The sequence below is a fragment of the Rhinoraja longicauda genome, chromosome 7 (assembly GCF_053455715.1).
Source record: "Rhinoraja longicauda isolate Sanriku21f chromosome 7, sRhiLon1.1, whole genome shotgun sequence".
NCBI lineage: Eukaryota > Metazoa > Chordata > Chondrichthyes > Rajiformes > Arhynchobatidae > Rhinoraja > Rhinoraja longicauda.
Window position 1 is genome coordinate 48704639 of NC_135959.1, and position 27152 is coordinate 48731790.

The 27152-nt window shown below is 44.5% G+C and overlaps 1 protein-coding gene across 13 annotated transcripts in view; it reads right to left on the minus strand.

Moving 5' to 3' along the window:
- The window catches only part of LOC144595252 (glutamate receptor 4), a 172964-nt gene that overhangs the window by 91622 nt on the left and 54190 nt on the right, over positions 1 to 27152 (minus strand). For all 13 annotated transcript variants that reach the window (XR_013547475.1, XM_078402511.1, XM_078402509.1 and 10 more), the window contains exons 4-6: positions 20594 to 20778; positions 8687 to 8740; positions 6648 to 6809 (exon numbers count right to left, since the gene is read on the minus strand). Coding sequence is in view for 12 of the 13 variants with exons in the window: in XM_078402511.1 (XP_078258637.1) it covers positions 6648 to 6809; positions 8687 to 8740; positions 20594 to 20778 (401 nt within the window). In the remaining variant the exon portion in view is untranslated. The remainder of the gene's footprint in view (positions 1 to 6647; positions 6810 to 8686; positions 8741 to 20593; positions 20779 to 27152) is intronic.

The following is a 27152-nucleotide window of genomic DNA, read 5'->3' on the forward strand; positions in this document are numbered from 1 at the left end:
AGAGGAAATTATTAGAGGATAGTTTTACACGCAACCACACATGAAGAGAATTCTGTGAACCATATTATTGTGCAACTATATTATAAATAGGGAAGATACAAAGTGCTGGAGTAACTCAGCGGCTCAGGCAGCATCCCTGGAGAACATGGATAGGTAATGTTTCAGATCAGGTCCCTTTTTCAGACTTCTTAATCTGCAGAAGGGTCCCGACAAAAAAACATCACCTATCCATGTTCTCCAGGGATCCTGCCTGATCTGCTGAGTTACTCCAGCACTTTGTGTCTTTTCTTGTTTTGCTATTATAAGTGATCTTGGTGCAAAAGCGAACCACAGTTTTACTGTCAATTGGGATGTAGAAACTTCATCTATTAGAAATTCTTAATCTGTAAGTAAGGAAATGCGATTCTATTTCTGAATCTTATTCATCTGTGTCCAACTTTGAATCTTGGGGGCTTCAATTGTCCTAATGGGATTTCCAGCATTTGCAGTGCCTTTTGGTTTTTTTTTCAATGAATGCATTCGCTTGGTTACCATCAAATCTGATGTGTGAATAACTACTTCACTATGTATCTGATGGAGCTGGAGGTTTCTCAGGAGGCACGCAGTACATACATTAATGCTGTGGAAAGCTGACACAGCACAGAAATAGACAGAGAGCATACTGATCTCTGAAGGCAGGGAGACAGACTGAAGAGATCACAGCAACAATTTAAATTAAAGACCAGAAGTTGCTTCCGCTTTTCATGCATATCTGATAACTGTCCTTGCACCTGGGATGACTCTTGCTTTTAATCAGTGCAAACCATGAATCATAGAACATAAAACTGTAGAGCACAGGAACAGGTCCTACAGTGTCTGTGCCGAACATAATGCCAAGTTAAACTAATCTCCTCTGCCTGCACGTGATCTTTAGACTTTAGAAATACAGCACAGAAACAGGCCCTTAGGCCCACTGAGCCAGCACTATAATGCACACAAGGGACAATTTACAATTTATTTTACCGGAGCCAATGAACCTATCATCCTGCACGTCTTTGGTATGTGGGAGGAAACCAGAGCACATGGAGAAATCCCACGTGGTCAATTATGACTCTGGTATAATTCTTGTCCAGTTTGCCCGAGAACACTTTCCACCCAACCATCACTTCCCTCTGCTGCCCTGGCGCGAGGCTCCCAGAGCTTTATTTCCCACTGTGCAGAAACTTCCCCGGTCATTCCAAGAGGCAAATGACCCTTTCCTTTCATTCCATCAGGGGCCCGTTGGAGAGTGAGGAGGGATGTCGTGAATGAAGTGGAAACCCGGTTGGTGGATGGGGGGCCTCCAGGAACGGGGGGGGGGGGTGGGTTCTCCTTGAACGAAGGGGGGACCCAGTGGGGGTGGGGGGGGGGCTGTTGCCAAATGTGGGGGCAGGCAGTAGATAGGACTGTTCGGTGAACTTTTGTTACTTTGTCAGCGCCAAAACGTCGAGACACTTGTGCACTGCCTGGGTGAGGTCTGCCACATGATTTTACCGGCTTGTATGTAAAGAAAAAAGCATTTCACTGCATCTAAATACATGTGACAATAAAGTGTCATTGAATCATTTTTGAGAATGAATACAAAGCATGTTTCCAAAGGTGTCGTGTACAAATGGAGAGAGTAGAGTCTTCATAAATTAGAGACATGTAACAGAAACAAAAAAAGTACAGACAAAAGTACAGCCAAGAGACATGGTACTAAATCATGTGTGTTTCCTTGTCCAGTAAGTCTTGGGGAACAATCCCATTTCCCATTCTCGTTCAGGAGAGGTGCTATCTGAATGGCGTTTGTACGTTCTCCCCGTGACCGCATAGGTTTTCTCCGGGTGCTCCGGTTTCCTCCCACACTCTCAAGCCTTACACTCTAAAGATGTAGGTTAATTGTCTTCGGTAAAATTGTAAATAGTCTCTAGGACGATGCTAGTCGGCGCAGACTCTGTGGGCGAAGGGTCTGTTTCTGCGCTGTATCTCTAAAGTCTAAATATATCAGGGTATATTACACGAGATGCACATTTATCACAATTGGAATACAATCTGAAATACATTTGCAGGCTGTTAAATGCTGGATTAATTTTCAATATGCTCTGAATTTTAACAAGACAGGCTGCTTTGAAGAATGATTTTCACTCTGTCCTATTTTGCTTTTGATTATTTAGATACAAACATCTATAGAAACTTTATTACTGCAACCTTTCCTTCACTGATAAGCTGAATAAGTTGCTCTGCGAGAGGTTTCCTTTCTCACAAATTACCTACTCGTTCAAAGTAACTCAACTAATTATTTTCGTGATAAGGATCTGGATCGTCTGAAAGCTAACAAGTGGGGAAATCTCTTTATATTGCCTGCTCGCTTCAACTGGTTCATTCACTCACCCGAAACCTGCATCGTCAGCTTCAGACTGATGTTAAACCTTGGATTCAGTGCCGGCTCAAGGACACCACCTATAAAAAACCCCTGCCGCTGGAGACTACAGCAGAGCACGCAGAGAAGAGCAGCGGTGGAGGACACCGACACATCGCCTGGCCAGGCCAATCCCACCAACTCCGGCCCAGTGCCGTCGCCGGGACAACGGGCCTTTAATGTCAATTTAAGACATTACATCATGAAGAACATTCAAACTTGAAGGGTAAAACTTGAAGATTTAGAGGGATATGGGCCAAAGGTGGGCAGGTGGGACTAGTGTAGGTGGGACATGTCGGTCGGTGTGGGCAAGTTGGGCTGAACTGCCTATTTCCGTGCTGTATGATTCTATGACTCTTTAGTACAAGATTGTGTTAGAAAGGTGTTGACTTGTGTACAGCCTTAATGTAATTTATTATTAAGGTCTGATTGTGCTTACGCATAATAATATTTTTACTGAACTGTATGCAAACAATGGATTTCACTGCACCTTGGTGCCTGTGACAATAAAATAGCATTGAATCATTGAACAAGAGATTGCAGATGCAGCAATCCTGAGACAACACAAAGTGCTGGAGGAACTCAGCGGGTCAGGCAGCATTTGTGGAGGGAATGGACGGATGACATTTTGGGTTAGAACCTTTGTTCAGACTGAGTCACGATTGGCAGTGCCCTCGCCAACATACTTCCCTCAGCCAACAACACTGAAAAATGTTTACTTGAGATGCTTTACTCTTTGTGCTACTTTTCTGCATGCAGTCATGTTGGGCTTTGCCTATACAATTACAGTAATGCACTTGAATGGTAGTTTATTGGTTGTAAAACACTTTAAGAAGTGCTGGCAATCCAAAATAGTGCTATTTTGTACTTTGAATTATTTTTTTAAAGATTGTTTCCAGGATGAGGTTGTCTCTAGAAACATTGCCATTTATTGCCTTTCCTTGATTGCCCAAGAACTGCAGAAACAATCAATTAGTTTTGTTTATATAATATAAGAAAATAACTGCAGATGCCGGTACAAATCGATTTATTCACAAAATGCTGGAGTAACTCAGCAGGTCAGGCAGCATCTCGGGAGAGAAGGAATGGGTGACGTTTCGGGTCGAGACCCTTCTTCAGACTGATGTCAGGGGGGCGGAAGGATATAACATTATTCCCTTTATCATGTATCTGTATACTGTGGATGGCTCGATTGTAATCATATGTGGTCTTTCCGCTGTCTAGCACACAGCAAAAGCTTTTCACTCTACCTCGGTACACATGACAAGAAACTAAACAAAATTAAAATTAGTTTTGTTTAGTTTCTTGTCATGTGTACCGAGGTAGAGTGAAAAACTTTTGCTGTGTGCTAGACAGCGGAAAGACCACATATGATTACAATCGAGCCATCCACAGTATACAGATACATGATAAAGGGAATAATGTTTAGTGCAAGGTAAAGTCCAGTAAAGTTTGATTAAAGATGACCTGAGGGTTTTCAATAAGGTAGATGGTAGGCCAGGACCACTCTCTAGTTGTTGAGAAGGTGGTTCAGTTGCCTGATAACAGCTGGGAAGAAACAGATCCTGAATCTGGAGATGTGTGTTTTCACACTTCTGTACCTCTTGCCTGATGGGAGCGGGGAGAAGAGGGAGTGACTGAGGTGAGACTGGTCCTTGATTATGCTGGTGGCCTTGCCGAGGCAGCATGAAGTGCAAATGGAGTTAATGGAAGGCTGGTTTGTGTGATGGTCTGGGCTGCATCCATGAACATCGAAAAATGCTGGAGGTCTGCAGTTACATAGAGGGCAGACTGGACGAGATTTTGTCCACTGAAGGAAGTTAGTGATCCAAATAGTTTTTCCAACGTTCTAGGAGTGTCGCAGTTACTGTTAGAGACACTAACATTTGTTAAATTTCAGATGCTTTTAACTGTGTGAACTTAAATCTCCCAGCAGCCATTTGCGGGACTTGATCTTGTGACTGAAACAACTCTCCAGAACTCTCACTGTGTGTCTGGTAACTGGATACAGCTGTAAATCTACGTTTCCAATACCTACCCAGCACAAGGGACCAAAACGTTGTCAGGAAGAAGCTGACAACTTCTTGAACCTGGTGGTCATGGTTTTCAGAGTCCTGTACCTTCTTGTCGATGGTAGGAGTGAAATGAGAGCATGGCCAGGTGGGTGTGGGCCCCTCATGATACTGGCTGCCTTTTTTGAGGCCATGCCTCCTATAGATCCCTTTAATGGTGGGGAGGTCAGTGCCTGTGACCTCAGTGTTTACCACTCCCATCACATCTTTAGAGAAAATTGACAGCCACTTGGGCTGCGCACACTAACCTACACATACTAGTGGCAATTTCACAACTTACCGAAACCAATTAACTTACCACTTTGGAGTGTGGGAGAAAATTAGAGCACCCGGAGAAAACTCTCGTGGTCACAGGGAGAATGTGCAAACTCCGTACAGACAGTACCCCTGGTCAGGATTGAACCCGGGTTTTTGGCACTGTAAAGGGCCCATCCCACATAATTGTTTTTTGGGGCGATTGCCGGCGACTGTCATAGTGTAGCAGTTCGCCGAAAAACCGTCGACTAGACCCCCCTACGACAATGTCTACGACAATCTACAATAACCTGCCACCTAGTCGATGTCAAGCTACCGACAACCGGCGACCCAATCGTCATGAGTAGGACGTCCACCTATGACCGCACCTACGACAACCTACGACCACACAGGCAACAACCTACGACAACCAAAGTCAACCTATGTCCACCTGTGACGCTACGACAAGCTACCACCATGTCGGCGACAACTGAAGACAATTGAAGACAATTCACATCATTCTCGCCGCTGGTTTTGATGCCGGTACCTGTCGCCGGTTGACGTAGGTTGACGTAGGTAGTCGCCAATGGAATCCACCGAAGTCAGCACTGGCGACAACCTACGTCACCTGGCGACAAGATATGACAGCACCTACGTCAAGTTACGCACATTGGCGTCAAACCCACTGTCACCAAAAAAATTTCAACATTCTGAAAATCCAGCGGCGACCAGAAAGACGCTACGACTCTTTGGAGACTACTCACGGCTATACAGGCGACACCCCAGTGACCATGTGACGACAGCCTAGTCGCATGTGGTCGCCAAACAAATCCCCCATGTAGGACAGGGGTTTAAGGCAGCAATTGTGCCGCTACGCTGGCCTCACCTTTGCATCTATTTTCCCAGTCCATATTAAACTATTTTATCCATATACTATTGTAATAGTCTTTATTTAAGTTTCAGACACAAGCCAATCACCCTGCTATGGAAACTCCTGTAAATACACTAAGCTCCCATTTCTGCAAAACTACAAGTGAAAACAATAGTTATATTTGATCAATAGTACAGCAATTTTGGAAAGAAAAGGCTGAAGTGGCAATATCAGGTCAATACAACATCACACCATACCCCTGCCACTCACTGAAGATTAATGGAATAGAGATTGGGGGATTAAAAAGAAAACTATAAATTGGCTCCTTTATAATGTTCTTCAAAGTAATCATCAGTTTCATGAAAGTGCAGTTTGGGGAGCAGATTTGTTATTTTACACTGAAGATGGACACAAAACACTGGAGTAACTCAGCAGGTTAGGCAGCATGTCTGGAGAAACGGAATAGGTCACATTTCAGATCGAGACCCTTCTTCAGACTGAGAGTCAGTGACGAGGGAAAACTAGAGTTATGAAAAGGTACAGAACAGATCAGAGCTGGCCCCAATGGCCAAAGGACCCACAACAGTCCATTGTTGGCTGTGGAGGAGGTGATAGTGAGGAGATAGGTAAAGACTACGGTGGGGGAGGGGCAGAGAGAGAGGGAAAGCCGGGGTTAATTAGGGAAATTAGGGAAATAAATATTCATACCACTTGGTTGTAAGCAAAATATGAGGTGCTGCTCCTCCAATTTGTTTTACACCGTATTTAATACTGCACTATTTTAGTTTTAGTTCAACAACTGTAGTTGAAATTCAATTTTTGGAATACAAATTTAGAAAAAAGCTTGCCTGGGAATTCCAGTGGTCAACAATGTATGCCTGAGACATTCCTTGAATTCCATACAGAGGGTCCAAAACATTTAAAGTGATCAGAACACTGAACAGGCTGCTAACTTAGTAGGTAATCTCAATGCTACAGGTTAATCCACAATTATTTCACGCCTTGTAAGGATGTACAGCCACGGCTATCTTTTAACATGTGGTAAATGTACCTTCAATTGAGCGTTGTCTGTTCCTGGAAACTCTCTCTGATCCAGTTTCTTCCAGCGATGCATGAATTTAGTAACAACAGGTCTGCTGTAATCCACGATTTGGAATCCGGTCACGTTAGCTCCACCGTGCATAAATCTATCCAGCGGTATATCCTTGAATCCCTGCCGACACAATAGGAATTATATGCAATTATATTCTTATTCATTTGTCCACATTACAGGTAGATCCATCCACACACTGAATGGAATACTCTATAATTTCCCTGGTTTTAATGGATAAAATGGCTGGAGTCTTCGTATCCCTTGCTGCAGTTTGGAAGAGAATCACCAGCAACAACCCTTCCTGCCCTGCCATGGCGCTCCACACCGGGTCCAGGGGCAAAGCCTAGTTTTGGATACAGTTCTCATCTGGCCCCTTAGCTTTACGCCAACCAATGGCGGCACAACAGCGGTAGAGCTGCTGACGTACAGCGCCAGAGACCCGGGTTCGATCCTGACCCTGGATACTGTCTGTATGGAGTTTGTTCATTCTCGCTGTGATCGTGTGCGTTTTCACCAGGTGCTCCGGTTTCCTCCCACATTCCAAAGACGTCCAGGTTTGTAGGTTAAGTGGCTTCTGTAAATTGTCCGTAATGTGTAGGATAGAACTAATGTCTGGCAAACGGTGGTTGGCACGGTGGACATTGATCACCCTTCTCTCATTGCCACTTGAAAGCAGTGCCTTGCTGAGGCAGGTCAGAGGGCAATTAAAAGATAAAGCCATTGCTTTATCTGTGGGGTCACAGGGAGGTCAGGCACCATGCTGTCTTCCCTTGAGGGTATCAGATGGTTTTTTTTAAAATGTCGATGGAGTTATTTTGTGGATACCGTGACTGAAAAGGGATTTAAAAAAAAATCCATAATTGGTTTATCTAATTGAATTTAAGTTCTCCAGTTGTTTTGGTGTTATTTGAACTCAAATTTTTGGTTAAGACATCAGCCCTTGATTTTGGTGTAATCACTATATCCCCATTATCATTGTATCTTTGCCAATACAACATTGGTTATTTGGTCTAAACTGTTTCATGTAGCAGTGGTCAATTATTTCAGGGAACGTTGCATTTGAAACTCAGTCTCATTGTCCATCAGCACCCTATATTTTTTCCATTAAATATATCTCTACTTTTCTCATTCGGTTTCCCACACAAGTACTGTATTTGCAGTGAAGGACAGGGAGTTTCTCTTCCACGATATGGCCTTTAGACTTTTAGAGACACAACGTGGAAACAGGCACTCTGGCCCACTGAGACCATGCCGAACAACAATCGTTGTACACTAGTTCTATCTTACACACTAGGGACAATTTAAGGAAGCCAATTAACCTACAAACCTGCACGTCTTTGGAGTGTGGGAAGAAACCGGAGCACCCGGAGAAAACCCACATAGTCTTAGGGAGAACGTATGAACTCCGTATTGACAGCACCCGTAGTCAGATTTGAACCCGTCTCTGGCGATGTAAGGCTGCAACTCTAACGCTACGCCCGTCTTCTCCTATCTCCGAGTCCCACCTTTCCAATTTTCCTCTTCTTTTCCCCTCCACACTGCTCTGTCCCACCTATTTCCCTCCGACATTACATTTCACTCTCCTCTTTCCTTATTTTTACACCATTTTGTCTCCTTTTCACCTCTTGCCTTTGTCACTTATTCAATCCATCCACCACCCCCCCCCCCCCCCCCCCCCCACGCCCCATCACTGTGTCAAACTATCACTCGCAAGGCTTTGCCCCACACCTTCTTTTAAGCTTCCCCCCCTCTCCATCAGTGTGCAGGCTGCTGAACAGAGACATCATCATGTCCATTCCCTTCACAGATGCTGCCTGCCAAGTCTAAACAGCAGCGTGAACTCCACAGCATTGTCCCGTCAGCCACTCCAGTAATGAATGGACTGCCATTTGCTCTTCATGGGCAAGGAAACATTAAACCAAAAATTATGCAAGCTGAATCTTTAAGGAGCTGGATGATATGGCTACTGAACAGGAAGGTAACAATCCAGTGCTTACCAAGTTGGCCAGGACATAATGGTAGCCTCTGACGTGTTTACCGACACTTACAATCTGAACAGAAAGAGAAAGAAACATTCATCAGCATTATTCATCAGTATGGAGTAACACAATGCAATATATAATTTTAGTAACTGTTAAAACAAATCGCTCAGGCAAAAGGAACTGCAGATGATGGAATCTAGAGCAAAACACAAAGTGCTGGAGGAGCTTGGTGGGTCAGGCAGCATCTGTGGAGGGAACGGACAGAAGACATTAATATCCGGACTCTCGCTCTGTGCATTTGGTGGCTACCGACTACTAGATGTCTGTGGGTGGGATACAGTGAGCGATGTGAGCAGAAATCCTGTCAGATTCCACTTCACCATGAAGGGTGGAATTCAGCCTCTGAGAATGATCCCAACCCGTATCATTGCCTATCTATTTTCTCCGCAGATGCTGCCTGATCTGCTATGTTTAGCCTTTAGAAATACAGCATGGAAACAGGCCCTTCAGCCCACCGAGTCAGTGCTGACCATCGATCACCCCATACACTAACACCATCCCACACACGAGGGACAATTTACAACTCTTTTTACCGAAACCAATTGCCTACAAACCCATAGAGTTTGGGAGGAAAACTGGAGCGTCCGGAGAAAACGATCACGGGGAGAACATACAAACTCTATACAGACCGTGGTCAGGATCGAACCTGGGTCTCTGGCACTGTAAGGCAGCAGTTATACCACTGCATCACTGTGTCATCCTTTCCTTCAGTACTTTGTGTTTTGTGTAAAATAAATTATTGGTTTAACAAAGCTTTAAAGCTTTATTTTGAAAACATTGTTATGAATGAACGAAAATTATGTACAAAAATCCTGGGTTATGGATTGGAAATGTCCCTTCAGTTTGGTGGGTGGGGTTTGAATTTGGAACAGAGCTCTATTCCATGGGATTGCTACTACATTATCTCACGGCAGTATCACCTGTAGGTCCCTTCAATGGTGCGGAGGTCAGTACATGTGATGGAACGTGGCAGGTAATTACCCACCCAGGTTGTGCCCTCAATGTCAGATAGGACTTATGCCTGCTCCTAGCTTTCGGCTTTCTGAAAAGACTAAAACTTGTCAGCAAGCGAAGGCAAACAAGCCTCGAGGAGAGTGATTACCTCAGACGCTGCCTGAGATGAATTATTAAAGATGTTACTCCTCACTTCAGTCACTGTGCAGCCATCAGAGCAGCACCCTGGGGCAGGTAACCCTGGGGTGGCACAGTGGTGCAGCGGTAGAACTGCTGCCTTACAGCGCCAGAGACCACGGTTCAACCCTGACCACGGAGTTTGTACATTCTCCCCGTGACCACATGGGTGCTCTGGCTTCCTCCTCCACTCCTAAGACGTGCAGGTTTGTAGGCTCATTGGCTTCTGTAAATTATTCCTTGGGTGTAGGATAGTGCTAGTGTACGGGATGATCACAGGTCAGCGTAGACTTGGTGTGACAAATGGCCTATTACTGCACTGTGTCTCTAAAGTCTAAAGTAAAGTGCTCCTGTTGAGGAGTGGGCATGATAGGCTATGAATCAGATGCTGGTAAATGTGATTACTACAGATTCCTACAATGGTTGGTATAGACATGGAGGGCCGAAAGGCCTGCCTCTATGCTGTATGACACTGCAGACACTACTCATACACTGGCAGATTTCTGGCCTCCCAATATAAATGATGTTTATTTGATCCTCTCAATATAAATGATGTTTATTTGATGCTCTTTGCAGATTTGAGAGGCCCATTTTCTTTTTGCCCCCTTTGCCTTAGATGGAACGAGACAAGCAGTTTTATTAATACTGCAAAATCTATTTTGTATCCCATTAATGCCATGTCAACCGATTAATTACAGACCTTCCAAATGTCAGTCCCTTCTCGCTTGTGTATAAAATAGTGACCCGTTTGAACATGTGTCATTTTTGAAAATGAGCTTGGGGTCCGTATGTTTCAATGGCTTTGAAATCTGTGTCACTCTTGTTGATTAGAAATGTCATTTCCACCATTCTGCAACGTTGATGGTTTTGTTAATTATATTCTGTTATCATTTCACAGTTTACATCGATCTCCCTCCTTGCCAGCGCGTCCAGAGACACTGTTGCCTGCTGTTGCGACTGGCTGGGCAGGGGGGAAGGGAGGAAGGAATACAGCGACTGATACTGCAGTCCAGATCGGTTAGGCTCAGCTGCTCTCTCTGGTTATCCCCTGATGCATGAAAAATATACTCGGTCAGAGAGAGCAGAATTCCCCTGCACAAGAAAGGAAAGCAGAATTTTTCTCTGTTAATAGAGACACAAAGTGCTGGAGTAACTCTGCGGATCAGGCAGCATCTCTGGGAAAAAGGAATAGGTGAGGAAGGGTTTGAAGAAGGGCTCCGACTCACCTATTCCTTCTCTCCAGAGATGCTGCCTGTCCCCTTGAGTTACTCCAGCATTTTGTGTCTATCTTGGTATAAACCAGCATCTGCAGTCCCTTCCTACATGTATTCTCTGATAATGTTGCACTTATCAATAATTTGGACTTTACTTTAGCGAAACAGCGCAGAAATAAGCCCTTCAGCCCACCGAGTCCGCACCGACCAGCGATCACCCCGTACACTAGCACTATCCAACACACTAGGGACAATTTTACAATGTTTTACCGAAGCCAATTAACCTACAAAACTTGAACGTCTTTGGAGTGTGGGAGGAAACCGGTGCACCTGGGGAAAATCCACGCGGTCACGGGGAGAATGTACAAACTCCATACAGACAGCACCTGCAGGCAAGATCGAACCCGTGTCTCTGGCGCTGTAAGGCAGCAATTCTACCGCTGCGCCACCCTGCTGCTCCAATGCAGCGTTAAGGAATGCTGCGCAGATTAATACAAACAATGCTCTTTTTACCATTCTGGATGAAATGAATATTTTTTATGAGTTAGTATGTTTGAACTAAAACAGTCTCGTGACTGCAATTCGCTCTTTCCTTTCAGTCTGCAGAATAGGGACATACCATTCAAAGCTGATCATAGAAAGATAAAGGTATTGGGAGCTTTCCCAGTGATTAGACTTATGAGAAAATCATTTTTGTTGGCTGAATGATCAGAATGCATCAACCAAGATTTGGCTGCATTTGGAGTATTGTTTGCAGTTCTGACCGGCCCACTACAGGAAGGATGTGGAGGCTTTAGCGAGGGTGCAGAAGAGGTTTACCAGAATGCTGTCGGGATTACAGGGTTTTAGCTATAAGGAAAGGTGGACAAATTTGGATTGTTTTCCCTGCAGTGCCAGAGGTTGAGGGGAAAGCTGATGAGAGTTTCTAAAATGATGGGAGGCAGTAGGCCGTCAGAACATCTTTCCCAGGGTGGAAATGTCAAAGACTAGAAGGCACAGCTTTTGGGGACGAGGGCCAAAGTTTAACGGAGATGTGTGGGGCGACCGCCTGCAACAGGGGGTGGTGGTTGAAGCAGGTAAGGTGGTGGAATTTATGAGACATTTAGAGAAGCACATGGTTATGCAGGGAATGGATGGATATGGATCACGTGCAGGCAGATGAGATTTGGCATCAAGCTTGGCATAGACATTGTGGGCCAACGGGGTCTTCCTGTTCTGTACTGTTTGATCTTCCATGTTAAGTCCCGAGTTTTAGTGTTACGTTTTCTGGGTCTGCACTTCCCCCCCAATTCTGCATCCACAGGGTCAGGCCGGAAGCAGCCAATTAACCTACAAAACCTGAACGTCTTTGGAGTGTGGGAGGAAACCGGTGCACCTGGGGAAAACCCACGCAGTCATGGGGAGAACGTACAAATTCCACACAGACAGCACCCGCTGTCAAAAACAATATTCATAGCTGTAAACTATCCTAGAAGTGTTAATTATTACTGAACTTGCACCTACTTTATAGCAGCATGAAGTAATCTTGAGTAAAACACAAAATGCTGGAGTACCCCAGCAGGTCAGGCAGCATCTCTGGAGGACATGGATAGGTGATGTTTTGGGTCAGGTCCCTTCTTCAGACCGATTGTGGTAGGGGGGTGAAAGCTAGAAAAGTGATGGGAGCGGGGCAAAGCCTGGCAAGTGATAGGTGGATACAGGTGAGGAGGGGTGGGGGGGAGGGGGGGGGGGGGTTGACGGCCAGTTCGATGGACAATGGCTAAAGATGAAAAGGGGACAAAATGGTGTCAATAAGGAGAGGAGTGAAGTGTAGAAATATGGGGAGGGATAGTGTTGGAAATGGACCAGGGACAGGTGGGGGGGAGAGAAGCGAGGAGAAAGGGGGCAGAAATAGGGAGAGGTGGGTGCACATTGGGGGGCACAGGACAGAGAATGGGGAAAGAGGGTGGTCGGGGGAGGGGTGTTACCTACAATTGGAGAATGCAATGTCCATACCATTGTGTCGTAAGCTACCCAAGTGGAATATGTTTTATTGTACTTTAATTTTCCTAAAAGCATCATTGTTGGTGAAATTGTTCTCCATAAATAGAGCTAAATGGATTGGCAAACCATTTTACAGTATGCTTAAATTTTTAGAAGAAAATGGCCAGTGGCAATAAGCCTTCTGCAAGATGTAAAAGGGGTCTGCTGGCACCCATTATACATTGTTGCACAAAGTGGAAATCTAACATCTTGTAAGTGACCTTGTTGAACCATGTATCGGGCTTGATCAGATTCTGACAAGGTGGACCAAAGAACTCATGAACATTGGTCTCAGCTTGACGTCCAGGCTATCTGTTCTCAAAAGGGAGAATATATCCACAGAGATGAACACTCTTGTCAACTCGTGAATACGACTTTATCCTTTGAATGATGTCATCTTTTTCTGCATCTCATTTTAATTCACTCAGCCACTGCAGTGGCAAGCAAGCTCTCAGCTGACAGGACTGGAAGGTTGGACTGATTAAGCAGTGCAGTACTGGACTATGCAGAATTATGTGTTATCCTATGATAGGCAGATGCAAGCTCAGTTGAAACAAATTCACACTAAACAGAAAATGTTTTCACTCAGGCCGGCACGGTGGCGCAGTGGTAGAGTTGCTGCTTTGCAGCGCTTGCAGCGCCGGAGACCCGGGATAGATCCCAACTACAGTATTGTCTATACGGAGTTTGTAGGTTCTACCCCGTGACTGCATGTGTTTTCTCCGAGATCTTCGGTTTCCTCCCACACTCCAAAGACGTACAGGTTTGGAGGTTAATTGGTTTTGTATAAATGTAAAATTGTCCCTAGTGTGTGGTAATGTGTGGGGATCACTGGTCGGTGTGGACTCGGTGGGCCGAAGGGCCTGTTTCCACGCTGTAATTCTAAACTAAACGAAATAAAACTTTTCCATCTTACTTGTGTACCCTGTCTTTTGGAGCAACTCCAAATACTAAAACTCAGTCGCATTTCCTTGGAAGTGGCGTCACAGGTAGATAGGGTGGTCCTAAAGGCTTTTGGCACTTTGGCCTTCATCAGTCAAAGTATTGAGGAGAGTTTGGGGATCATGTTGCGATTGTACAAGACGTTGGCGAGGCCGCATTTAGAGTATTGTCTTCAGTACTGGGCACCATGTTATAGGAAAGATGTTATCAAGCTGAAAAGGGTGCAGAGAAGATTTATGAGGATGTTGCCAGGACTCGAGTGCCTGAGCTATAGGGAGTGGTTGAGCAGTCTAGGGCTCTGGCCCTTTTGGTGCAGGAGGATGAGGGGTGATTTTATAGAGGTGTACAAAATCATGAGAGGAATAGATAGGGTAAATGCACAGAATCTTTTACTCAGAGTATGGAACTCAAGAACCAGGGGACAGGTTTAAGGTGAATGGGGAAAGCTTTAATAGGAGCCTAAGGAACAACTCCACATTGGTCGCTTTTTGGTTTACATCAAAGTAATGGCCATGAAAGCACACCAACACTTCTACTTCCTTAGAAGGCTGAGGAAGTTCGGCATGTCTCCAAAAACTCTCACCAACATCTACAGACGCACTGTAGAAAGCATTCTATTGGGATGTATCACGGCACGGTGTGGGAAGAGCTCCATCCAAGAACGCAAGAAATTGCAGAGAGTTATGGACATAGCCCAGACCATTACATTAATCGACCTCTCTTCCACGGACTTCATCTACACTTCACACTGCTTTGGCAAGGCCACCAGCATAATCAAGGACCAGTCTCACCCCAGACACCTCCCTCTCCCATTAGGCAAGTGGTACAGAAATGTGAAATCCTACACCTTCAGATTCAGGAAGAGTTTCTTCCCAGCTGTTATCAGGCAACTGAACTTTTCTCTCACCAGCTGGAGAGTGGTCCTGACCTCCTAGCTACCTCATTGGAGACCTTCAAACAATCATTAATCAGACCTAACTGGACTTTATCTTGCAATAAGCATTAACCCCTTGATCCTGTATCTGTACATTGTGGACAGCTTGATTGGAATCATGTATAGTCTTTCCACTGACTGGATAGCATGTTACAAAAAGCTTTTCACCGTACCTCAGTTCACGTGACAATAATAAACTAAACTTAATTAAACTAAACTATATCTGTTGCTGGCCCTTGTTCTGGCCTTTTCCTCCCTCCAGTTTCCTCCCCTCTACTTTCAGTCTGACTTCCAACCTGAAGCGTCACCCATCCTCCAGTGACGGTCGCCTCGGCAGGGGTCGAGCTGCCTCTCCGTGGTGCGGGGGGAAGAGAGTGGAAGTTTTGTTGCCTTCCATCACAGTGAGGGGGTGTTTGGAGTCACTGTGATGGATGTTTTTGTGTTGGGATCGTGTGTCTTGTGTTCTTTTCTTTTTTTGCTGTGTTTTGTGACTGCTGAAATTTCGTTCGGTATTTATACCGAATGACAATAAAGTTCTGTTCTGTGATGCTGCCTGACCCGTTGAGTTACTCCAAAACTTTGTGTCTCTCTGCATCTAAGCTGATTACATTTGCATCAATCATGAAACGCAGATTGGCTGATTTTCATGATATCTTTACAGCTGCCGAAAGGACCCAAGGTTGAAATATTTATCATTGCTATGACTTTGACTAAACATGGAAGAGAGGGCGGCACAGTGGCACTTTGTGTCTATCTTCAATAAAACTCTTAATTTAGTTCATATTGAAGTTATAGTTCTTAAGGCTAACAGAATCAAGGGATATGGGAAGAAAGCAGAAACGGGGTACTGATTTTGGATGATCAGCCACGATCACATTGAATGGCGGTGCTGGCTCGAAGGACCGAATGGTCCTCTCCCATACTCCTCTATGTTTCTCTAAGTTGTTTTATCTCTGTGGTACACATCATATGGTTGTGTGCAGATCCATCTCTTAGGAAGGTGTATCGGGGTTGCTCGGTAAATGGTGAGCTACCTACACTTACCACTGTCCTACCTCCTCTTAGCTGGAGAAGCCACTTGCTCCCCAATGCTGGCTTGTGATAGACAGGACGCAGCAACCTCCAAAATCTCAGATGCTTTGACAGCCAACTAAGCCATGGCCTCAGGCTCACTGGCTGTCAAAAGTGTTGAAAGACACAGAATATCACTGAATCCATCTTACAGTTAGGATCATTCAAAATCTATCAAAAGGTATCAAAAATTAATCATACCATCAAAAAGTGCAAAGGTTGCAATTAAAAAAAAAAAGTTTTATTGAAAATAATGGAAGCACCAGACAACACAAAAAAGGAGTGGGTAGAAAGGAACTGCAGATGGTGGTTTATACCAAAGATGGACACAAAGTGCTGGAGTAACTCAGCCGGTCAGGCAGAATCCTTGGAGAACATGGATAGGCGACTGTTTGGGTTGAGAACCTTCTTATTCCATCATTTTGAGTCTATCCTTGGTAAACCGGCATCTGCAGTCCACTTCGCCATTCAATCATGGCTGATCTATCTTTCCCTTTCAACCCCATTCTCCTACCTTCTCCCCATAACCCCTGACACACTTACTAATCATGAATATGTCAATCTCCGCCTTGAAAATATCCATTGACTTGGCCTCCACAGCCGTCTATGGCAATGAATTCCACAGATTCATCACCTACTAACAAGGTATGTCCTTTTATTCTGAGGCGGTGACTTCTAGTCCTAGACTCTCCCACTGGTGGAAACATCTTCTCTATATCCACTCTATCCAGGCCTTTCACTATTCGGTAAGTTTCAATTAGGTCCCCTCTAGTCCTTCTAAACTCCAGCGAGTTCAGGTCCAGTGCCATCAAATGCTCATCATACATTAATTCAATCATTCCTGGGATCATTCTCATAAACCTTCTCTGGACCCTCTCCAATGCCAACATATCTTTCCTCAGATATGGTGCCCAAAATTGCTCACAATATTCCAAATGCGGCCTTACCAGCGCCTTATAGAGCCTCAACATTACATCCCTGTTTTTGTATACAAGCCCTCTTGAATTAAATGCAAACATTGCATTTGCCTTCCTTACTATCGATAGTTAACTTTTTGGGAATCCTGCACCAGCACACAGTGCCTTGGCATCTGCGATTTCTGAATTCTCTCCCCATTTAGATGCAGCTTGCCATGGGCTCGGTGGGCCAGTTTCCCAGTTTCCCATTGGAGCAGTCGCAATGTCAGCAGTGAGCATCTCTCGGGAACTTTGGTACTTGTGTATAAGATCATGAGGAATAGATAGAGAAAATGCACAGTCTTTTATCCAGAACAGGGGAATCAACAACCAGAGGGCATAGGTTTAATGTTGGGGAGGGGGGGGTGGAATAATTTAATAGGAACCTGTAAAATATAGGGGCAACTTTTTTTTTACGCTACTTTTGAATGAGTTCCCATTTCCTACAAAGTCATGTTCAAATTGCAAAACCACATCAGTAGAAGCTTCCTCATAATACATAGCCGTTACTGAAATTCTGAATTCACCCACTTTATTGATTAAAAGATACAGCATGGAAGCATGCCCATCGGCCCACACTAACCAACGATCACCCATTCACTCCCTACATGCGAGGGACAAATCACAGAGGCCAATTACCGTACAAACACGCACGTCTTTGGGATGTGGGGGCACCCGGAGGAAGCCCACACAGTCACAGGGAGAATGGGCAAACTCCATTCAGACAGCACCCGAGGTCAGGATCGAACCCTGGTTCTCTGGTGCTGTGAGGCAGCAGCTCTACCATCTGTCCCACTGTTTGTGTTGCATATGCCGTTCAGAAATGCTGTTCACAGAATGAGTGTTTCCAGTGTCGGTATCATAATGAAGGAGCAACAATTATTTTCAAGCCCCTACATCAAAATTTAATAGACTCAGATGTTTAAACCTAATGCTAATAACTATCATCAGCTCCTACAGCGGGCACTAATAACTATTATTACCTAATTCAGTAGGTGGCCATTTGTAATCATCATTAATGCATCTAAAGTTATTAATGTTATTAATGCAATGCAAGGTTCTCTCCTGTTTTCAGATATGGTTTGTTGTTCATAAAGTTCTGAATAGCGCAATTATAGCATTTAACACCAAAACTCACATATTAACAGGTGACCTATAATAATTTACTTATAAATAAAAAGTAAAATTAAAAGATTACAACAACGTCGAACTAAATTGTGACAACACAATGAGGTAAGGTGTTTGTAAATCAAAGGGATGATGGTAACATTGTGATGTCTTGGAGTTTTAGTCCTACCGCATAAAAATAGGCCCTTCGTCCTAACTTGCCCATGCCAACCAACATGCCCCATCAGCACTAGTCCCACCTGCGTGCGTTTGGCCGATATCCCTCTAAACCTATCCTATCCATGTACCCATCTAAATGTTTCTTAAATGTTGTGATAATATTGCAGTATTTAAAGCCAAACGTTGTGCAGTATTTAGAGTCAAATATTTGTATGTGCTCACACTGTTGTATATAATTTATAAATGAGACTAGCATCTTGAAGAATTTTATTTCTCCCAGCGTCTGGAGTCCCACCAAAAGCTGTTTGGTTAATCGGTCAAAACAAAGTGAGTCTGAGACATCTGAATGGGGAGCTGTGCAAAGTCAGATAGATCAGTGTGAAGGAACAGGTAAACCTCACAGTAGTAGCAAAGGTCTAACAGAAATAGTCAGGCTGGAAAGGGTGCAGGGAAGATTTACGAGGATGTTGCCAGGATTTGAGGGCCTGAGCTATAGGGAGAGGTTAAGCAGGCTAGGACTTGTTCCTTTGAATGCCAGAAGATGAAGTGGTGATCTTATAGAGGTGTGTAAGATCATGAGGGGAATAGCTAGGGTGAATACACAGTGTTTTACCCAGAGTAGGGGAATCGCGAAACAGAGGACATAGATTTAAGGTGAGGAGAAAGGTTTAATAGGATCCTGATGGGTACCTTTTTCACACAGAGAGCAGTGGGTATATGGAACGAGCTGCCAGAGGAGGTAGTTGAGGCAGGTGCTATCGCAACAATTAAAACACATTTGGACAGGTACATGGATAGGAAAGGTTTAGAGGGTATGTAGATGGGGCATCTTGGTCAGCGTGGGCAAGTTGGGCTGAAGGGCCTGTTTCCGTATGATTCTATGACGCTATGACTATGTTAGAAATAGGCTGGATGGAAACTATCTGGTGTATCATTGCCATCCCCTCCCTCCCCCAACCCCTGCCATGCAAGCCCTTTCTGTCATTGTTTACATCATTGACCACATCACCCTTCTCCAACATGTCTTCACTGTCCAAGTCATAGGCTTTGCCTGGTTCCACTGTTAGTTAACCACCAATGGTTTTTATTTGCACTCTCTATGTTAGGTCCAAATTTCGCCAATGATCTTTGCTTGGCACAAAACTCTTCTTCACTGACACATCACGGACTGACACCACCCTGACCACATTCTCATTTCACTCCTGCCATCTGAAAGAAGGTGCAGGAGTGTGAAAACTGTGCCCTCCAGATTCAAGAACAACTTCTTCCCAACAACCATCAGGCTATTGAACACTACCAGCACCAACTAAACTACAAACTATGAACTGTCCAGGATGTTCTATGGACGTTGGGCTTTAGTTTTGCACTAATATTGTTTTTCTTTCATTTATTGAGCTACTTGTTTATTGTGTTATCTATGAGCACTGTGTTTACATACCTTTTATGCTGCTGCAATTAAAATGTCTATATTGCCTGCATATTTTTTTATTGATTAGAGTTTAAAAATAATTGATTGACAATAATTCTGGATCTGCATTGGTTTAAAGCTAATGGAAATCGAGTATGAATCTTAAATTCCAGGTTGGTTTAAAATTCTGTCATTTACATTGTCACTGCAGCCTGTGAAAATAATCCCAAAGTCTGAGTGTTTTGACACAGCTAGGTCCCAGTCGAATAAGTCTGCAAATGAAATGTATTCACCATTGTAGTCAAACTGTCAGCAACGTCATTGGTTTTATTTTGTACCAATTTCTAAAGGATTCCACAGATTGATACATGACAGTAACATGTCAAACTCGGTCAAGATTCAGTGCTGGTGCATTGGCAGGAGGTAGTGTGCTTCCAAGACCATTCATACTCGATTCAATGAGCAGGAACTGCTTAAACCTTGCTTAAGATATGACGGGCACTTTAAATTGAACAAGGCTGCAATTGATATTCAAGGATGGTCTCATAGCAAATTGAACGATAACGTCACACCTCGATCCTTTAGCTTCTGCAGACAGACATATGATGACCTTTCCAATTTTCAAAGTATGAACATCCTTTGTTCTGTACCACGCCACAGTATTCCCAGAATAAACTGATCAATCCTAATCTTATTTTAGCTCTGCTTTTGATGCCCGAAGTCCCACTGCAATCTCAGAGGTACATATTACTACCAAGAACTTGCTGAAGGGAAGGTGTGATCCGGTTTCTAACGACACCGTTTTTTTCCTCTGCAGTAAGCATTTCTACAACGTGCAACGATGTTATTGAGATGAGGAATGAATGACTAATATCTGACTGGGATCAGTAGCATTACCTGCTCCATGATGTTGTGGAGTCTCTCTACTTCACAATCTACCACAAATCTCTTCTCCTGTTTCCGTTCCAGGTCTTCTAATAGCCGTCGGTAGCTGGCGTCATTGAAATTCTCAATGCAGATGGCACTGACTTGCCAGCCATTCTGCCCGGCTTTCTCCATGATCGACTGCAGTATAGAATAACCTGCATTAGGTCAGAAAGCAAACTTAATTTAGGGAAAATGCAACCGCTGTGGTGGATGGATGAAAGTGTTTAGAAGGCATAGAGTCACACAGCGTGGAAACTGGCCCTTCAGCCCAACTTGCTCATACCGACCAACATGCCCCATCTACATTAGACCTACCTGCCTGCGTTTGGCCCATATCCCTCTAAACATCCTATCCATGTACCTGTCCAAATGTTTCTTAAACGTTATGAAACGTTCAGCTATCTCCTCCGGCAGCTTGTCACATATACCTACCACCCTTTGTGTTAAAATGTGGCCCCTCGGTATCCTATTAAACCTTTCCCTCTTCACCTTAAACCTATGTCCTCTGGTTCTTGATTCCTCTGATCTGGGTAAAAGATTCTATCTATTCCTCTCATGATCTTATATACCTCTTTAAGATCCCCTCATCTTCTTGCATATGGAATATGGGCCAAATGCAGGTAACTAACATAGATCTATGAGTGCATGAAAATGTTTAATTGAGTGCTGGAGATAATCTAAATAAGAAAAAAACCATGTAGCTCTCCTTGGGGAAATTTAAATAGCTGAAACAAATGTGCTGTCACACGTCCGTTATTTGGGCGGCACAGAAGTGCAGCGGTAAAGTGGCTGCATCACAGCACAAGAGACCTGGGTTCCATCCTGACCGTGGGTGCTGTCTGTATCTAGTTTGCATGTTCTCCCTGTGTCTACGTGGGTGTCCTCCATGTGCTCTTTGTCCTACCTGTTTGCGTTTGGCCCATGTCTCTCTAAACCTTTCCAATTCAATTACCCACCCAAATGACTTTTAATTGTTTCAATTGCCTGTTTCTGTGCTGTATCACTCTGTGGCCCTATGGATTACACAATATAGTACAAGTATGACTGAAAGAAGAATCACTCTGTGGCCCTATGGATTACACAATATAGTACAAGTATGACTGAAAGAAGAAACTGTGCTTATTTAAAAAAAAAAACACAATGAAGGTCATTTATTGGATTAAAATGTTAGATTTTTGTTATCAAGGATATCTAAAGGAAGGTCACAAACTAAACAAAAGTCAATCAAATTATCTCGGCTGAACGGCATTGATCAGGAGATTGCATCTGACGAGGAGATTAATGCATCTATTAAACATCTGACATGTCTTCAAGATTTTATCACCAAATACATATTTATTCTGTGTTTGCAGAATCAGTGCAGTGTTAGGAAAGAATCTCATTTTCAGAACGGAGAGCAGACAGACCATTATTGATATCTGTGTGCCAGCTTCAGGCATGTCTACCCTTTGACATATTACTGCACAGTAGACTGCATTGAATTGCGGAAACGGCACAGTGCAGCAACAGAATCAAACTGCACTGGGAATTGGAGACGCTAAAAGGTGGACTTTCAGCGAGAATTTATTGCTGATCAAGCAGGACATCGAAGATGTGGATTATAGTGTGGATACTGCACACAAGGTGGCCACTCGCTCCACTGAGTCCGTACCAGCACAATCCCGTCACTCTCCGTGCCACCTTCGCTGAAGGTGTGCTTGTTATGTTTGCGTCTATCCAATTCCCCGTTCAAAATCTCATGCAAACCTTCCTTTCACTGCATGTGCAGATAATGAGTTCCAAGTCAAAACCTCTCTCCAATACAAATGTCTCCATAGATGCTGCCTGACCAGCTTTTTCTGTTTTCAAGTATCTTTGTTATGCACACAGAGACACAAACACACACAAACACATACGCAAAGACTCAGACACACACATATACACACACCCACACACACACAGACACAAACACATACGCAAAGACTCAGACACACACATATACACACACCCACACACACACACACAGACACAAACACATACGCAAAGACTCAGACACACACATATACACACACCCACACACACACAGACACAAACACACACAAACACATACGGAAAGACTCAGACACACAGATATACACACACCCACACACACATACGCACACACATACCCACAAATGCAAAGACACACAAACACACACACAGACACGCACACAAACACACATGCAACGACAGACACACAGAGACGCACACAAGTACACACGTACAAACAAGTACACACGTACACACATAAAAAGACACATACATACACAAACACACACACACACACACACACACACACACACTCACACAGACCCAAAGACAGACACACACAGACACAAAGACACAGACACACAAACAGAGTTTGTCAACATGTTAAAATGCCTATTCTTGATACGATATCATGCAATCTTATGCAATTTTAACTCTTTTACCTTTGTGTCGAAGTAATCAGTGGTAAAGTTGAGCGATGGTGATGTTCACCAGGGGTGAAAAAAATTGATTGAGTTTTACCTAATTTTCATGTTCAAATCATTGCCTGCTGCTCGTAAGGGCACTGACCCTCTGTGGGGTATTTTTCCCACACGGCAATGTAACAGCACAATGAACTATGGTAAGGTTTATAATGAAGGAATTGGTAATGACAAGTATAAAGCAGTCTCTGACTAACAACAACTGCGGTAACTTCTAGGATCTCTGTACAACGTTACAGTGACACTGAACAACTATATATCATCTGGCCTGTAATGGATTACTTAATTATGATAATAAAATTGATAGTCAACCATATCGCCTGCATATATTGACCATCTCATGTACAAAATCATGAGAGGATTACTCCAAAGACGTACAGGTATGTAGGTTAATTGGCGGGTAAATGTAAAAATTGTCCCTAGTGGGTGTAGGATAGTGTTAATGTACGGGGATCACTGGGCGGCACGGACTTGGAGGGCCGAAAAGGCCTGTTTCCGGCTGTATATATATGATATGATATGATATGATTAGATCAGATAAACATATAGTCTCTTGCTCAGAGTAGGGGAACCAGAGGACATAGGTTTAAGGTGACAGGGGTAAGATTTAATAGAAACCTAAGGGGTAACTTCTTTACAAAAAGGGTGGTGGGTGTATGGAACCAGCTGGTGGAAGAGGTAGTTGAGGCAGGTAATAACACAACTTTTAGGAAACATTTAGACTGGTACATGAATAGGTTAGGTTTAAAGGAATATGGACCAAATGCGGGCAGGTGGGACTCGTGTAGATGGGCCATGTTGGTCGGTGTGGGCGGGTGGGACTCGTGTAGATGGGCCATGTTGGTCGGTGTGGGTGGGTGGGACTCGTGTAGATGGGCCATGTTGGTCGGTGTGGGCGGGTGGGACTCGTGTAGATGGGCCATGTTGGTCGGTGTGGGCGGGTGGGACTCGTGTAGATGGGCCATGTTGGTCGGTGTGGGCAGGTGGGACTCGTGTAGATGGGCCATGTTGGTCGGTGTGGGCGGGTGGGACTCGTGTAGATGGGCCATGTTGGTCGGTGTGGGCGGGTGGGACTCGTGTAGATGGGCCATGTTGGTCGGTGTGGGCGGGTGGGACTCGTGTAGATGGGCCATGTTGGTCGGTGTGGGCAGGTGGGACTCGTGTAGATGGGCCATGTTGGTCGGTGCGGGCGGGTGGGACTCGTGTAGATGGGCCATGTTGGTCGGTGTGGGCGGGTGGGACTCGTGTAGATGGGCCATGTTGGTCGGTGTGGGCGGGTGGGACTCGTGTAGATGGGCCATGTTGGTCGGTGTGGGCGGGTGGGACTCGTGTAGATGGGCCATGTTGGTCGGTGTGGGCGGGTGGGACTCGTGTAGATGGGCCATGTTGGTCGGTGTGGGCGGGTGGGACTCGTGTAGATGGGCCATGTTGGTCGGTGTGGGCGGGTGGGACTCGTGTAGATGGGCCATGTTGGTCGGTGTGGGCGGGTGGGACTCGTGTAGATGGGCCATGTTGGTCGGTGTGGGCGGGTGGGACTCGTGTAGATGGGCCATGTTGGTCGGTGTGGGCGGGTGGGACTCGTGTAGATGGGCCATGTTGGTCGGTGTGGGCAGGTGGGACTCGTGTAGATGGGCCATGTTGGTCGGTGCGGGCGGGTGGGACTCGTGTAGATGGGCCATGTTGGTCGGTGTGGGCGGGTGGGACTCGTGTAGATGGGCCATGTTGGTCGGTGTGGGCGGGTGGGACTCGTGTAGATGGGCCATGTTGGTCGGTGTGGGCGGGTGGGACTCGTGTAGATGGGCCATGTTGGTCGGTGTGGGCAAGTTGGGCCAAAGGGCCTATTCCCATGTGTATGACTCCATGGGTCTATGGCTCTGAATCAGGGCTTTGAATAATTTTTTTAATTGTGCTTAGTACAGTTATGATTCCCTGGTTCATGCTTGAGTTTCAATAAAAATAACTTGTTGGAAATGAGAACAAAACATAGACCGTAGAACAGTGCAGCACAGGTATTGTTGCCCTTTGGCCCACAATGTTTATGCTGAACATGATGCCAAGTTGAACTGATCGCATCTGCCTGAAAGGTTTGAACATACAGTCTCGAGTGCGATAATAAAACGTAATGCTCCATCTCAGTTTAGTAATTGAGCACAGATTGGAAGGAGATGTTACATCTTTCTGATCTGCGGCTTACTGTTTTAAATGTTATTGTGCACTCAACACTTGAGCTATCGGAAACATAGTCAAAAGCACATTGTACAATTTAAAGAAAATGAATGCACCTTGCTTCTCACATCTAAAAATGAACAAATGCTTGGTAAATGTTCGAGGCAATTTACCCACGTTTCGGGTAGCAGCCGGAACTTGTTGTCAAATTTCTGCCTTAAACTGCCAATCTTTAATCTGGTTCCTTCATAATCAGATGCATTTCACACAGTACATGTTCCCTTCTAACTGGCAGTAGATTTTATCAAGAGACCAGCAATCACCCTTACACTAGTTCTATCCTGCACGTTATCCTACATCCTATACACAATTTACCTACAAACCTGCACGTTTTTGAAATGCGGGAGAAACAGGAGCACCCGGAGAAAACCCATGTGGTTACATGGAGGACATACAAACTCTGAAACAGACAGCACACAAAGTCAGGATCGAACCTGGGTTTCTGGCGCCGTAAGGCACCAACTCTACCTCTGTGTTCCCTTTAGCATATTTCAGGGTTTAAAAAGGACCGTTTCTGTTGTAGACACCCAAGACCAGAATGATCTAAAAATTCTAATTACAATGTTTTTCACCGGTTTTACAATCGGTTTTAGAAAGATGAATGTATACTATTGTACACTATTATACACTCAAATGGGGGGGAGGGGGCTCGCTGAAATCTAGGGGGGACTAGGCAGGCAGTGGATACGACTGTCCGTGAACTTTTGCAATTTTGTCGGCGCCAAAACATAGCAACACTTGTGCATTGCCCAGGTGAGGTCTGCTGTATGATTTTGCAAAACAAGGCATTTCACTGTAGCTCGGTACATGTGGCAACAAAGTCTCATTGATTGAAGTGACCTGTTGAGTACTTCCAGGAATTTCTACTTTTTTAATAAAACAGGCCATTTGGCCCAAATAGTTCATTCTAATATTTGTGCTTTGCTCAAGCCTCCGCCTGGCTTACCTCTTCTAAATCTGATAGTGTATCTTTCCACACCCTTCTTTCTCATGTTTGTTTCACCCCCCCTTGAAGGCAACTGTGATAATCCTCCATGCTGCTCATTCCACTGCTGGACATTGAAGGGCTGAATCCAATGGGGACACCCCTCAAACTAGGGAGTAGCCATCAGCTGGGCGGCACAGCAGTGCTTAACAGCACTGATAGAGACCCAGGTTCAATCCTGTCTACAGGTGCTGTCTGTATGGAGTTTGTACGTTCTCCACGTCACCCGTGTGGGTTTTCTCTGGGAGCTCCTGTTACCTCCCACAATCGAAAGAAGTACAGATTGGTAGGAAAATTTGTAAATTGTTCCTAGTGTGTGTAGGATAGTGTTAGCGTGCGAGGATCGCTGGTCAGCGCGGACACGGTGGGCCAAAGGGCCTGTTTCTGCATTGTATCGCTAAACTAAACTAAAAAAACGAAACCTCATAGGGCCACATGAATGGCAATGGTGTGCTGTGTAAAGGTAGGTGCTAGCACCACTGAGTATGACACTACTGAACGTATAGACTCTAATAATCCGTGAAGCATTCTTGCACGGTGTTTGTTTTCAATATACATTTTATTATGAATAACATTTCGTTTTGAATTCACATTTTTTTTCCCTGTGGTAATGAGCTCCACTTTTTCGATAACTTATACTGACAGTCTCTGGTAATGCTTTCCATCCTAAATTGAAGCATTATCTCTGAATCCACTCTCTAAAGACCTTAATTAGGTTACGATGAACAAGCTGGATCTATTTCCTCTTGAGAAAAGAAAACTGGAGAGCAGAGAAATCATCAAGAGACTAGAATTGGAGGATTTCAGTCACCCTGGAGAGATATCCAGT